At 45.6% G+C, this 13346-nt stretch overlaps 1 protein-coding gene across 1 annotated transcript in view; it reads right to left on the bottom strand.

Moving 5' to 3' along the window:
• PIK3AP1 (phosphoinositide-3-kinase adaptor protein 1) overlaps positions 1-13109 on the bottom strand; it is a 114369-nt gene extending 101260 nt beyond the window's left edge. The window contains exons 1-2 of the mRNA XM_079900656.1: positions 13001-13109; positions 5319-5735 (exon numbers count right to left, since the gene is read on the bottom strand). Of these exons, the coding sequence (XP_079756782.1) occupies positions 5319-5735; positions 13001-13013 (430 nt within the window). The 5' untranslated portion in view covers positions 13014-13109. The remainder of the gene's footprint in view (positions 1-5318; positions 5736-13000) is intronic.
• Positions 13110-13346: the final 237 nt, after the last annotated feature.

Genomic DNA, 13346 nt, shown 5'->3' with positions numbered 1-13346 from the left:
GCTTTATTTCAGAAAAAAAACGTTCCTTTTTAAAACTGGGTGAAGATTTTGGAATCTGTTAGACTAGCTAAAAGCACCTGTATCCCAACTGTTTTCCTTTTAAACTCCAGTTTAACATTCAGATTAGAACATTAATATCAAGAAAGGAAGGCCTCTAAATTTTCCCCATGTAAACAAAAGGCAAAATACATTATAATTGTGGGTACCATCAACACTTCTGAAGCACAAGGGGCATGAGGAAGGATTGGGGGTGCATAAAGAGAAAACACATAAAGAAGCAGACAAGATCTCCAATGTAATCCTGAAAAATACTAGAAGAATTGGGTTCACTGCTTCCCTTCGCCCTCAACACAACAAACATACACACACGCATGCGTGGACACACAAAATTATGAGAACTTTTGAAATAAAACTCAACGTTACCCACCAAGTCCTCTCCCGCACAGATCAACAGAATCTATTTTTATATTCCAGTGAGATTTGCAGCAAAGAATAGAGCACCAGTAAAAAGAGGAAATAATTTCTGTGCTGTACCTGGGTTTTTCTCACTTCCTTATTTTAAAATAATCACCTAACAAGTCCAAAAAATTCAGAACAATAGTACAGTCTTCTATGCACTGGGTATATATCCCTGCAGACATTTTGGAGCTAAACTGAACCACTTAAAAGGTTCTGGGTAATTTGCCATCTATTTAGAAAACTTATAATGATATATTACAGCGCTGGGGGGCTGGAAGAAACCTTCCAAATCATCTGGTCCAACCCCATCATTTTATAGATGAAGATCTTGGAAAATAAACTGGCTGCTCCAACACACTGAAGACTCTTAATTAAAACGTTTGCTCAATTTTAAGGTGGCTGACAAATTTGGAGAGAGGGGATGGGAAATAAAATAAAACCTGCAAAACATTTTTTAGTGGCATAGTAATTATGATCAATGGTCCTATTAAATGAAGAAGCAGTGAGGATCGTGACGGAAGTATACCCCCACTCCAATGTCAGAACCACTTACATCTGGAAAACTGAGAGGTTTAAAGCTGTCAGAGCTAACACATTGAATCTATGTGTTGGGGACCAGGAAGAAAACTCAGGGGCCCTACCCTGAAGTCTACTGGGCTAAGCATCAAACGCTGGTCTAATTTTATACCTAAACACTGGTCCAGGAGTCACCCTTATGTGATGGTGCCTTCATTTCCAGAAAAAGTAGAGATTTGAGAAAATGGTCCAGGCCTAACAGAGATACATGACAATTGACGTGACAAAGGAAGGGTGGCTTAGACCTTAGCTCAGTTTTCCGTGGACCCCTGACCAGCAGCATCAGCATCATCTAGATGCTTGTTAGAAATGCAGAATCTTGGGTCCTAACCAGACCTATGGAGGCAGAATCTGCATATTGACAAGAATCCCAGGTCCTCCTGCCCACATTAAAGTTTGATAAGTATTGATACTTATTTAGGTAACACAGCAGCAAGAGAAAGTGTAATTAACTGCCTGTAACCACATTCAATCCAAGTTTCTGGAATAATTACCTCCATCACCAGCTCTACTTTCTAAAGCTTTTGATCTTTAAGCCTTATTTTAAATTTTAAATGGTCTAAAATTTAGGCTAGGGCTTCCCTGGTGCCGCAGTGGTTGAGAGTCCACCTGCCGATGCAGGGGACACGGGTTTGTGCCCCGGTCCAGGAAGATCTCACATGCCGTGGAGTGGCTGGGCCCATGAGCCATGGCCGCTAAGCCTGCGCGTCCGGAGCCTGTGCTCCGCAACGGGAGAGGCCACAACAGTGAGAGGCCCGCGTACCGCAAAAAATAAATAAAATTTATCCTAAATTTTACATGGTCTCAATGAATATCTTATTAAATAGTAATATTTGTTGACAAAAATTCAATTAATTATCAACTTAAGAAGACAAAAAGGGAATTTTATCTGAGCCATACTGAGGATTATATCCCAGGAAGCAGATTCTCAGAAAACTCTGAGAACTGTTCTGCCTGTTAGAAGTCGAAGGCACAGTCATATACATTTCTGAAACAAAGGATCATACATCAACATGACATACTGATACTTTACATAAAGTTCACCAAGGATAAATGGTCCAGGTAGGTACATACAAAGCGAGCAGCAAGTCACCGTGACCCCCTACAGGGCTGGGAAAGAACACCATTCTTTTAAGAAGTTACACTGCTAGTGTCAGAAGAAAGAAAAAAAATTGATCTTTATGGTTGAGCAAGCACTCCCATCTTTGAGGAGCTCTGGTTAATGTGTAACGCGGATGCACACTGCACATTAGGGAGGGAGGGAGGAGGTCCAAACAAACACAAAGAGAGAATTTTATGTTTAATTTTTTCTTATCCTGCCTTAAAATATAAATTTTATTTCATCATGTTTTCTCATAAACTGTCTTAAAATTGAGAAAAAAAAATACAAATGTTCTGGGTACATTACTATTTTCAAGGGTTACATAGATTATGAATTGAAGTCTTTTTTCCTGCTATTGTCTGCTGGGGTCATAGTAGAAACATGACCAATATTTCTTCAGTTGGGAGTTAGAAACCCTAGGGAGATCTGGTGAAGGAGGAAGACTGAATTTAGAATAGAAATGTTTTCCTAGCAGAAAAAAGAGAAGCTTCAGGTAAGGGAATTTTACGATCAAAAGGTTGGGAAGGTCACATGGTCCAATCATGGTTCCAAAGCTGAATTCCTTTTACACCACATGTGCAGGCTCTGCTTGCACACTCCCAGTGATGTGGAACTCATCACCTCCAAAGGCTACCCATCCCATCTTTGCACGATCTAATTGTTAGAAAGATGCCTGAAATTTGTCTCCCTATAGCTTTCAATAGCCCCACAATCAGTAACCCCACAATTACTGTCCCTACCATTAGCTCATTCCCATTATCAATTTTCCATTACATTTCCCAGTGGAATTTTTTTAACAGAGAAAGTCAAAGAAACAAGTTTCATGTATTTATTTCTCATAGGACTGGAGCAGCTTGTATAGTGGGGTGTATGAAATTTTTATTTTTTGCTTTTATTTTGAAGTGTCTTAGGAAAACCTCATGTGTACAAGAGGGATATTAAAATGAATAATCACAAGTTGTAGAGACTGTAACCAAGGACATAATCATATCAGAAGCCTAGTGTAGGGATAATACTGTCCTTAAACACTGTTTTAGCCCTAAACTTCGTGGGAGTCAAAGCAGGTATGAAATAGGGCAAGAAGGTGGTGCTTCAAAAATGTCTGAGACTCTCTGGCCTAGGGGACTCTAGGTTATCAGCCGTGGAAAGTGTCTTAGATCAAGTCTAATCCCATCTCTTACAGAGAATGAAACTGAAATTCAAAGAGGCTACATAAATTGCCTAATCTTGGGCAACTAGTAAGCAGCAGAGCCAGGCAATAGAGTGTCGCTACTCATTTTTGCTACAACGCCAGAACTTGAGTCTTGGGTTTGTTAAGAAAGCTTGTTCAGCACAAAAATCAGAGATAATAGCACCACATTACTGGGCCAACAGGACACTCCCAAAGCAAACCCAAGCCATCCTGGCACACACAGAGACCTCTAATCCCCAAATTCACAAGTCTAATACCAGATAAGAAAATGATATTGGAGGCATAAGCCATCCTTCCTCCCACTCTTTTTCCTATACTTCCACTTGTCCCTACATATCCATTGATTCTGAACTACAGAGATTTTCCACTAAGCAGCTTATTTTAATCTCCCATGAAAATAATCTCTTTCTGATGAGAGGTTATTTGCTCTCAAAACAGAAACACCACTGTGAAACACTTCATTCCTTCTGAAACACTTGAAGCTAAAGTCTCATAGCACACTGAGCCAGAGTCATTAGTGAAGAGTAAAATATTATAAGCGATCAACTTACCTAGGCATCTGAACATTGGACTCATCCAAACAATATTCAAAGAATTCCTTTTACCATCTATTTTTAAAAATAATACCACTGTAGTATTTTAAAGAACAATCTGGTAGCGCACACGGCATGAGATGCCAGTACAGTGACAATACATCCATGGTACTCTGAATGACTGGCAGGTGGGTCACAGCAGCCTGCCCACCAGATCACAAGCTCATCCCAAGCAGTGACAGAAGCTCATCCTCAGAAACAATTAGTTGCATCTCGCTTCTCTGTAAGTTTCAGCAGAACCCTCAAAGCAATGAAGGGCAATCATGCAAATATGAATCATGTGCTTTTTCTATCCTCGTGTCCTTCCGAAGTAAAGATAAGCAATCCCTGGAAAAATTACTAATCCAGGTCCCAGGTATTTCAGATGAGACACCTTCTATGCTCACACTAGTCATTTATATTACAAAATGACCTGGGATATTACTATGTTAGGTGACCTGGTCATATTTATTGGTTTAGAGCAGGCATTCCTGGGATAGAAGCATCTAGGGAGCTAAGAATTTGTAAATTCTTGATTCAGTTCATTAAATGAGACAGGGGCAGATGAGCCAAATTAATACCCAAGTCAAACCAGGGATAACTGAGCATAGTTACATCACCTCATAATTTTCCAGGCTTCTTTGCTGGTATCAGGTATATAAGAGCTCAAAGGCAAGAGAATAGAAGATAAACACATAGCCTGCTCAGAGCCCACAGTGAGGCAAAAATAGAAAACAAGAAGAGGAAGAAAAGCCGTGACATGCATCCATCCCAGAGCACGTCTTCCGTTACTGCTAATCAGAGCATATGTCACACTTCCTGGGGCCACTGAAGTCATTAGCCCCGCCAGAGAGGATCGGAATTTTCCCACTTTAAAAGGAGGAACAGGGCAAAAGACAGAAACTAGGCTGGCAGGAAATAGAGAAGGGAGGTATTTCTCTATAAACATGTTATCCAAAAGCGACACCTTTTCAACCAAAATCTTCAGGTGACCTGATGATACAATGGAAATGGCTTGGAAGCAGGAAGGTTGGCAGTTGTATTCCTCACACCTCACCAAACTAAGTCTCAGCCTCCCACCCCCACTGCCCTCTAGGCTGGAACCTGTGTCCAATGTCTCCCAAGGTGTAGAAAATTCTAGAAGGAGGGCTAGCTTATCCTAGCACAAAACCCATGGGAAAGTGTCATCTTTCTTTCCTGCGGTCAAGGAGACCTACTCTATCCTTATCCCATCCCAGAAATAGGCTGCTCTAAACCAGTAAGTATGACTGGGGCTCTTAGCATAGTGAGGTCCAGGTTCAGCTTGTAATAGGAATGACTAGTGTTAACACGACAATGTCTCCCCTGAAATGTCTAGGACTTGGATGGGTCTTTCTTTCCAGGGCTTGCATTTCTGTACTGCAGGAGAGACCCTTACCTTCAGAAATGGCCTTCCTCACAGCTGCCACGTAAGTCTCAGGCTCATCATCACAGGTGAGCTCCTGCCAGTGTGCCCAGTCTGGAAAGAAGTCCAGAAACTCCTCGCTGTCCTGCACCCCGCAGAGCAGGCGCACCACGCGGTGTGGAGGATGGAAGGCTCTCTGCAGCAGGGGCAGCAGGGCCGGCTGGCAGAAGCACTGCACGAGCTCCGCAGACAGCAGCACCACGATGCAGCGTGTGCGGAGAAAGAAGCTCAGGTCTTCGGCTGAGAAGGAGGTCTTGGGGCCCAGCCTGTAAGTCAGCATCTTCTGGCTATGGACATGCCGACTGGACAGGAAAAGGTCCTGGAGGTACTGGCACCATTCCTCGGCATCCGAGCTATAAATGATGAGGATGTCGCATCCTACAAGCATCCCTAAGCAAGAAGGAGGCACAGAAGCATGTTAACACGCCTGCTCCTACTAGGGCTTCCCATGACCTGCAAGATATACCATCCAGACGAGGAGCCTGGCACCTGCAATCTTTCACTGTCTGCCTCCAGCCTACCTGTCTAACTTCTTTCTCACTTCCAGTCTGTGTTCCAACCATTCCAGACTCCCTGCTTTTGCCCAAACATACCATGCCATTTCAGATCTTTGCATAAGCTATTGCTTCTGCTGGCATGCTCTTCTCCCCACAGCTGATGCAGTATAGGATGACGATGATTATGATGATGATGAAGATCATGAGAGCAACTGCAACACTTACATAGAGCTTACTATGTTCCAGACACTCGTCCAACCTTATTGCCTCCCAAACTCATTTTATCATCACAGCAACTTTCTAAGGTAGGTACTACTATTAGCCTGAGTTTGAAGATGAGAAAATTGAGGTATGGCAGGTTAAGTAATTTATCCAAGAGCCCCATGGCAGAGTCAGAATTTGAACTCAGGCAGTTTGATCCCAGAACCTAGCTCTTTCCCAAATACAGTGGTTACAAGCACAGGTCTGGAATCAGGCAGCCAGACTTAGCATCTTGGCTCTCTTTAAGTATTAGCTGTGCAACCTTGGGCAAGTTGCTTAAATTTTCTAAACCTCATTTATTCATCTGTAAATGGAAACATAAAGGCAATATTTATCAGTGTTTTGTGAAAATTAAATTAGATATTTCATGTAAAGTACTAAGCATAGTGCTTGACGTGTAGTAAACCCTCAATGATTGGTAGCTGCTGTCATTATCCTCACATTAATATAAACAATGCATTAATGTAAAAGTAACCATGGTTGAATTAACATGTTGACCTACACAATACCATTTATAAGGTGCTTCTCGCCATATATGGTCTGTCACATAGGCTTTCTTCTTCCTCTAATAAAGCACAAGTGCCAGAAACAGAGTCCAAAGCCTCAGAGAAGTGCTGAATTAAAAAGGTCTTTTGGGGATCACTTGGCCCAAACTCCTCATTTACAGATAAAAGAAATACTTCATCTGGGAAGATAAAGGAATTTGCTTAAATTCACACTCAGCAAATTAGTGCAGAGCCAGGACTGAAACTCAGGTTGTCCCCTGGTTCCTTATCCAGTCCTCTTGCCAATCTACCTGCTGCCTCCCATCAGGAATCCTGTCAAGAATCTTATGAGCAATAACTCTTATCTTCCCATTATCAAAGTTCAAAGATGCTTGGCTCTTATAACGGTTACCACTGTTGTGGGTCCTCATCTCCCACTAATTCAATGAATTATTCTAAGGGATTTGGAAGGGGTGAGCGCAGAGAAGTAGCCATACATCTACAATGCAATAGGGATCCTTCCTCCCACTTAGAGAAGGAAGCTTGGAATTTTGTCAAACGGGAGTCATCTAAGTTGTGGATTATCACAATTACATGCCATCCGTGGGCCACATTTAGCTGAATGGTTCCTGGCCAAAAGGTCAGAGGCAGGAGTGGGGCAAGACCTGAGCTTCTCAGTTCTGAAAACATCATGAAAGGAACCCCCTTTCCTGCCCCCATCCATCACCATATTCAAAGTTAAAACAATGACATATAAAATGTAAACTCAACACAGTTCTGATATCCCCCAGGATGACAGTACCAAATCTTTTAAAACAGTAAATAAAACAAAACTGTGGAGTTTCTCTCTTTTTGGAGTCCCTAATTCAGTACTAATATAAGACGCGATAGGCTTCCAGTAGGCTTCTGTTAACAGCACATTGCAATACCTGCTGCTCATTAAAGACCTCTAGTCATCAAGGAAAATTTAAAGGTTAATAATAGGGGAAACCGGGTGTGCAATATATGAGAATTCTCTGTATTACCTCCCCAATTTTTCTTTAAATCTAAAACTTCTAAAATAAAAGTTTAAAAATACAATTTAAATCAAACGTGCTTAAGGGTTTAACCTCTTCGAAATGGAAAAACCTATTTAAAATGTCTAATTCCTGAGGTTCCAGTGTTAAATTCAACCCCCCTTTGAGCAAAAGTACAGGCATACCTCAGAGATATTGCAGGTTCGGTTCCAGACAACCCCAGCAAAGTGAATATCACTAAAAAGCAAGTCACCCAAATTTTCAGGTTTCCGGGTGCATATAAAAGTTATGTTTACACTATACTGTAGTCTATTAACTGTGTGAGAGCACTATGTCTTAAAAAAAAATTGTACATACCTTAATTAAAAAACACTTTATTGCTAAAAAATGCTAACCACCATCTGAGCCTTCAGCAAGTCATAACCCTTCTGCAATAGTCAAAAGTCACTGATCACAAATCACCATAACAAATATAATAATAATGGAAAAGTCTGAAATATTGCAAGAATTACCAAAATGTGACACAGAGACAGGAAGTGAGGAAATGCTGTTGGAAAAATGGCACCAATAGACTTCCTCGATGAAGGGTTGCCACAAGCCTTCAATTTGTAAAAAATGTGGTATCTGCAAAGCGCAATAAAGCCAAGTGCAATAAAACGAGGTATGCCAGTACTTGAGAAGGAAGTGGTTAGTACCTCTGACTAGTTAATATCACAACCTACTTGGTCACCAACTCAAGGTGTGACTTCAGACCAATATACTATATCTAAACAAATTTTTCCTCAATGTAAATGAGGACAACAAAATCTATCACCTTCCTGAACTTTGCTCTGCTTCTGAAACTGAAAGCTGGGGAAGTTGTAGAAAAGTCCAAAGTGTCAGTTAAAGTCCCTCCACAACCTTCTGGGTAACAACACAGGACTAAATGCTTTGTCGGGGACTCTCTCTCATATGTGGGGACACCCCTTTCTTCAAGGAGAATTCCCTTCCTTTAACCATAAGTCACTTCTTCACGTGTGCCAAATCATTCTTCCCACTGTTGTTTGTTTGTTTATTTAGAGAAATGAAGTACATGAATCAACAGGGAGTCCATAACTCCTAGACAGAAATAAGGGTCTCTGTCCTTGTCGAGCTTAAAGACCAGGTTTGGCTATAGAAGGAGAAAGGAATGGATAACAGTAGAAGCAGGAGCTGGCTAGTGGCAACAGGGAGTGATGGTGGTGGTAAGAAACACAGTGACCAAAAGAGAAGCTCCTTTAAAAGATTCAAAATCCACCTGAGAAGAGAACCGAGAAGAAGAGCTTGGGAGCTTCTCAATCTACCCAGCCCAGACCACTTTTTAGTCTGGCACTCCGTTCATCCATCCTGGAGCCCGTGTTTGAATCTGGGCACCGTACTGAGGGGGAGTGTGAGATAGGGAAGGTGACTTGGATAGGGAGAGATCTGGAAACAATTAATGTGAGGAGCTTCCAGACTCTGAAGGTTTCAAGTTTAGAGACTTGGCAGGAGTATTGAGGAACCTCAAAGATCACATGGAAGTTAAGATGACAAAAAATTAAAGGTCCCTTCAAGCCCTTTCATCCTAATAAATCCAGGAATGATAGAAGGATCTGGAGATAAGAGAAGCTTTGGAGAAAGCGGGCAGAAAAAGGTATGAGAGCTTTCTTCAAATACCTGGAGGCTGACACATGGAGGAAAGGATTCTGGTTTTCACTCAACCAGGCTTGGCCACTTGGGAAAATCACTTATGGCTTCTCTCTCTTCTCTCTCAAGAGTAAATACAAGAGACGTCATCAGGAACCTAGAGACTATTCCAGGATAGGCTGATTCCATTTCATTTTACCTTGCTTCCCAAGTTCTTTCAAAGACAGGGAGCCAAGATTCTCCTTGATTTCCACAAGCAAATACGCCTTTCAAAAAACAAAAGACTAATGCTTACCCTTCAGTGGAAGGGAACTTGAACCCTGAAAACATTATGCTACAAAAGAAGTTAGTCACATACTATATGATCCCATTTATATGAAAGTCCAGAGTAGGGAGATCTACAGAGACAGAAAGTAGAACTTAGGGCTAGGGAGAAGGAGGGAACAAGGGGGTGATGGCTAAAGCACACGGAGTTTCTTTTTGAGGTGATGAAAATGTTCTAAAATTGACTGTGATGATGGTTGCACGTATCTGTGAGGATACTAAAAACCATTGAATTGTATACTTTAATGGATGAATTGTATGGTATGCGAAATACATCTCAATAAAACTATTTAAAAGAAGATGAGGGCTTCCCTGGTGGCACAGTGGTTGAGAGTCCGCCTGCCGATGCAAGGGATACGGGTTCGTGCCCCGGTCCGGGAAGATCCCACATGCCGTGGAGCGGCTGGGCCCATGGGCCATGGCCGCTGAATCTGTGCGTCCGGAGCCTGTGCTCTGCAACGGGAGAGGCCACAGCAGTGAGAGGCCCGCGTACCGCAAAAAAAAAAAAAAAAAAAAAAAAAAGATGAAGGAGGGGAAGGAGGGAGAGGGGAAGGGGGAGGGGGAGGGGAGGGGAGGGGAGGGGGGGAGGGGGAGGGGAGGGGGGAGGGGGAGGGGGGAGGGGGAGGGGAGGGGAGGGGGAGGGGAGGGGAGAGGGGAGGGGGAGGGGAGGGGAGGGGAGAGGGGAGGGGGAGGGGAGGGGGAGGGGAGGGGGAGGGGAGGGGGAGGGGGAGGGGAGGGGGGAGGGGGAGGGGTGGGGGAGGGGAGGAGAGGGGAGGGGAGGGGAGGGGGAGGGGAGGGGAGGGGGAGGGGGAGGGGGAGGGGAGGGGGAGGGGAGGGGAGGGAAAAAAGAGGCAAAGGAAGAGAAGAGGAAAACCACAAAGAAGAGTGGCCTGGATGACTCCAGAGCCTACAGCATTTTGGCAAGAGACGCTCTCACCACTGTCACCACTGTGACCTGCCACCGTGGGTCCTGGTACTTCCAGACCTCAGGGAGTCCCGGGGACTCCAGAGGCCCAACTCCCACTTGCAGCCCCCGGAGTGGCGACTCACCACAGAGGACGTTTATGTCAAGCAGGTTTGACAGCTCTAACCCATTACAGACATCTGCAAAGCCACTACAGAGCCCATAAAGAGCCCCAGGTTTGGCCCAGGCGTGAGTTCCCTTCTGAATAGGAGCACACCCTTCTAGCCCCTTTGGCCACGCCCACTGGGGGGGCGATGCACATAGGACACTGGACCAGGGTGGTTTTCTCTGCCTCCTCTGCCCAAAGTATGCTGTTTCCTGGACTTAACAGCCCAGGGCCTGTTCCTAGGAAGGGGAGGAGGTGGGAGCTTCACTGACGTTATCTCCTACTTCTCCCCAATCACCCACGTACTGTGGCCACTGTGGCCTGCTCCCCGTTCCATAAATACATCACGTGCACCCATTTATTGTTCCCCTGACTAGAGCACTCTTCCCCGACATGATTCCTCCCCCGCCCTCCTTCAGGTCTTTGCTCAATGCCCCTTTCTCTGTGAGGCCTAATCTGGCTGCCTCCTTTAAAAGTATAACCCCAACCCACTTTACCCCTCTACTGTTTTTCCACTGCACTTATCATATCATGTACTTTCCTTATTAACTGTATTGCCTGCCTTCCCCCACTGCTGCATAAGCTCCATGGGGTCATGGCTTATGTCTGTTTTACTTACAAATATACACCTGACACCTAGAACTGTGACTGTATTTGGTTTGTTTCTGCTTTTTAATTTATTTATTTTTGGCTCCATCGGGTCTTCGTTGCCGTGTGCGGGCTTTCTCTAGTTGCGGCGAGCGGGGGCTACTCTCAGTTGCGGTGTGTGGGCTTCTCATTGCTGTGGCTTCTCTTGTTGCGGAGCACGGGCTCTAGGCACGCGGGCTTCAGTACTTGTGGCACGCAGGCTCAGTAGTTGTGGCTCGCGGGCTCTAGAGCGCAGGCTCAGTAGTTGTGGCGCTCGGGCTTAGTTGCTCCGTGGCATGTGGGATCTTCCCGAACCAGGGCTCAAACCCGTGTCCCCTGCACTGGCAGGCAGATTCTTAACCACTGCACCACCAGGGAAGCCCTGCATTTGTTGAATGAATTGATTCCCTCTAGATAACTCTGCATTGGCTTCCGAATGGAATGTGTGGACTATGAACCTACTATTACCTTATTCACAGTACAGGTTCTTCTAACCTCCAGAGCCCAGCTAGAGAGCCAGGAGGCTAAGGTTAGCTACCTTCCCACTTCCCGTAAATAATGAGCCTGCGTCACCAAATCTAACAACTGTCTCCACTGGCCTTTCCTTCCAAAGCACCATTAGAAGGCTCAGGGGATCTGGGGAGAGCTGGCTCTTCATTCTAGCATCTGCCCACAATTTCTCCAAGAACAGCACCTTCTCCTAGCCAACTATATTTTATTTTTCAAGAAGCTTTTACATCCTGTTTCCACATGTTATCTCTACTATAACATCATAAGATGGGATGGGGAAATACAAGTAAACCCATTTGCAAACATGGTAACTCTAATCTTCTCATCTAGTAATTCCCTGTTTACTTATTGCTTGCCTTCACAGACTATAAACTCCTTGAGAGCACAGATTAGGGTGTCCTGATCACCACTGAGGATATATTTAGGTGTACATTGTCTATTAAATTGTATAGTTAGTGCTCATTAATTGTCTCTATTCTCATCATCATTGCCGTGTTTGTCCTGTATCTCAGTGAGTGAGTGACTTGCCAAGTGTACACGCCCATGAACCAGAAGGGAACCCAGGGCTAATGGGAAGAGACTCTTGGCACCTTTCGATGGGTCGGTTACCCAGTCACCTCCACCTCTCCCCAGTTCCCAAAGTTCTGCAAAGGACATAAGAAAAGTAAAGCTAAAGGAATGGTGTTCCTAGAGTCCTATGGAAATTCTAGACAAAAACAAAGCCCAGGAGGGTAGAGGAAGCGGGCATAGGAAGGTGGCCCAAGGGCCCATCTCCAACCTCGGACTGTCTGAGCTCCCCCTATTGGCCCGATGGGACCCGAAGAGAAGCATTTCACCGGCCGAGAGGTAAGTCGGCTCTCCACCTACTTTAAACTTGACTCTCGGCTCACAGAGTTAGTACAACAGGGAGATCGACCCTCAGAAGCTCGGGCCAGTGCTGGAGGGAGAAAAGAAGACTTAGAAGACGGGGGACAGGGGAAGGTCGGGCAGGGGCTGAAGAAAATCGCGCAACAGGCTGGGAAGGGAAACGTGAGAAAGTTGGGGTGGGAAGTTTGCGACAAGGAACAGAGAAAAGAACAGAAAGAACTCTGATGCTACGCCGAGGAAGCAGCCGGATTCGAAAGGGTACAGCGTACGGCAAGAGGCGGCGGGCGAGAGGGCGCGCGGAGGGGAGGCTGAGGAGAGGCTGAGGAGAGGCTGAGGAGAGCCCGGCCTACGCACCTGAGGCTGCCATGCCGCCGGCCGCAGTCCTCCGTGCCCGGCTCGCTACGCGCGGGGCCCGGGGCCGGAGCGGGCCCGGCGGCGTCCCTGGCGCGGAACGTGAGGGGCGCCCGGCTCCGCGCAGCACCAGCCGCCGCTCTGGCGCTTCCTCCCGCCGGGCAGCGAGGACTTGCCGCGAGGGCGTGTCCACAGGGCCCGCCCCGCCGGCGGGGCTCAGCCCGCGGCACCTGCACCCCAGGCCGTTGGGGAGGGGAAGTGAGAACACCGCCCCCCCCCCGCGCCCCGCCACCGTCCGGCCGTCGGCCAGCTCCCCGCGCGGCCCCCACTCCCCCCATCGCTCACTCAG

Source organism: Stenella coeruleoalba, assembly GCF_951394435.1.
Source record: "Stenella coeruleoalba genome assembly, chromosome: 16".
NCBI classification, from domain to species: domain Eukaryota; kingdom Metazoa; phylum Chordata; class Mammalia; order Artiodactyla; family Delphinidae; genus Stenella; species Stenella coeruleoalba.
This window is presented reverse-complemented; position numbering and strand designations above follow the sequence as displayed.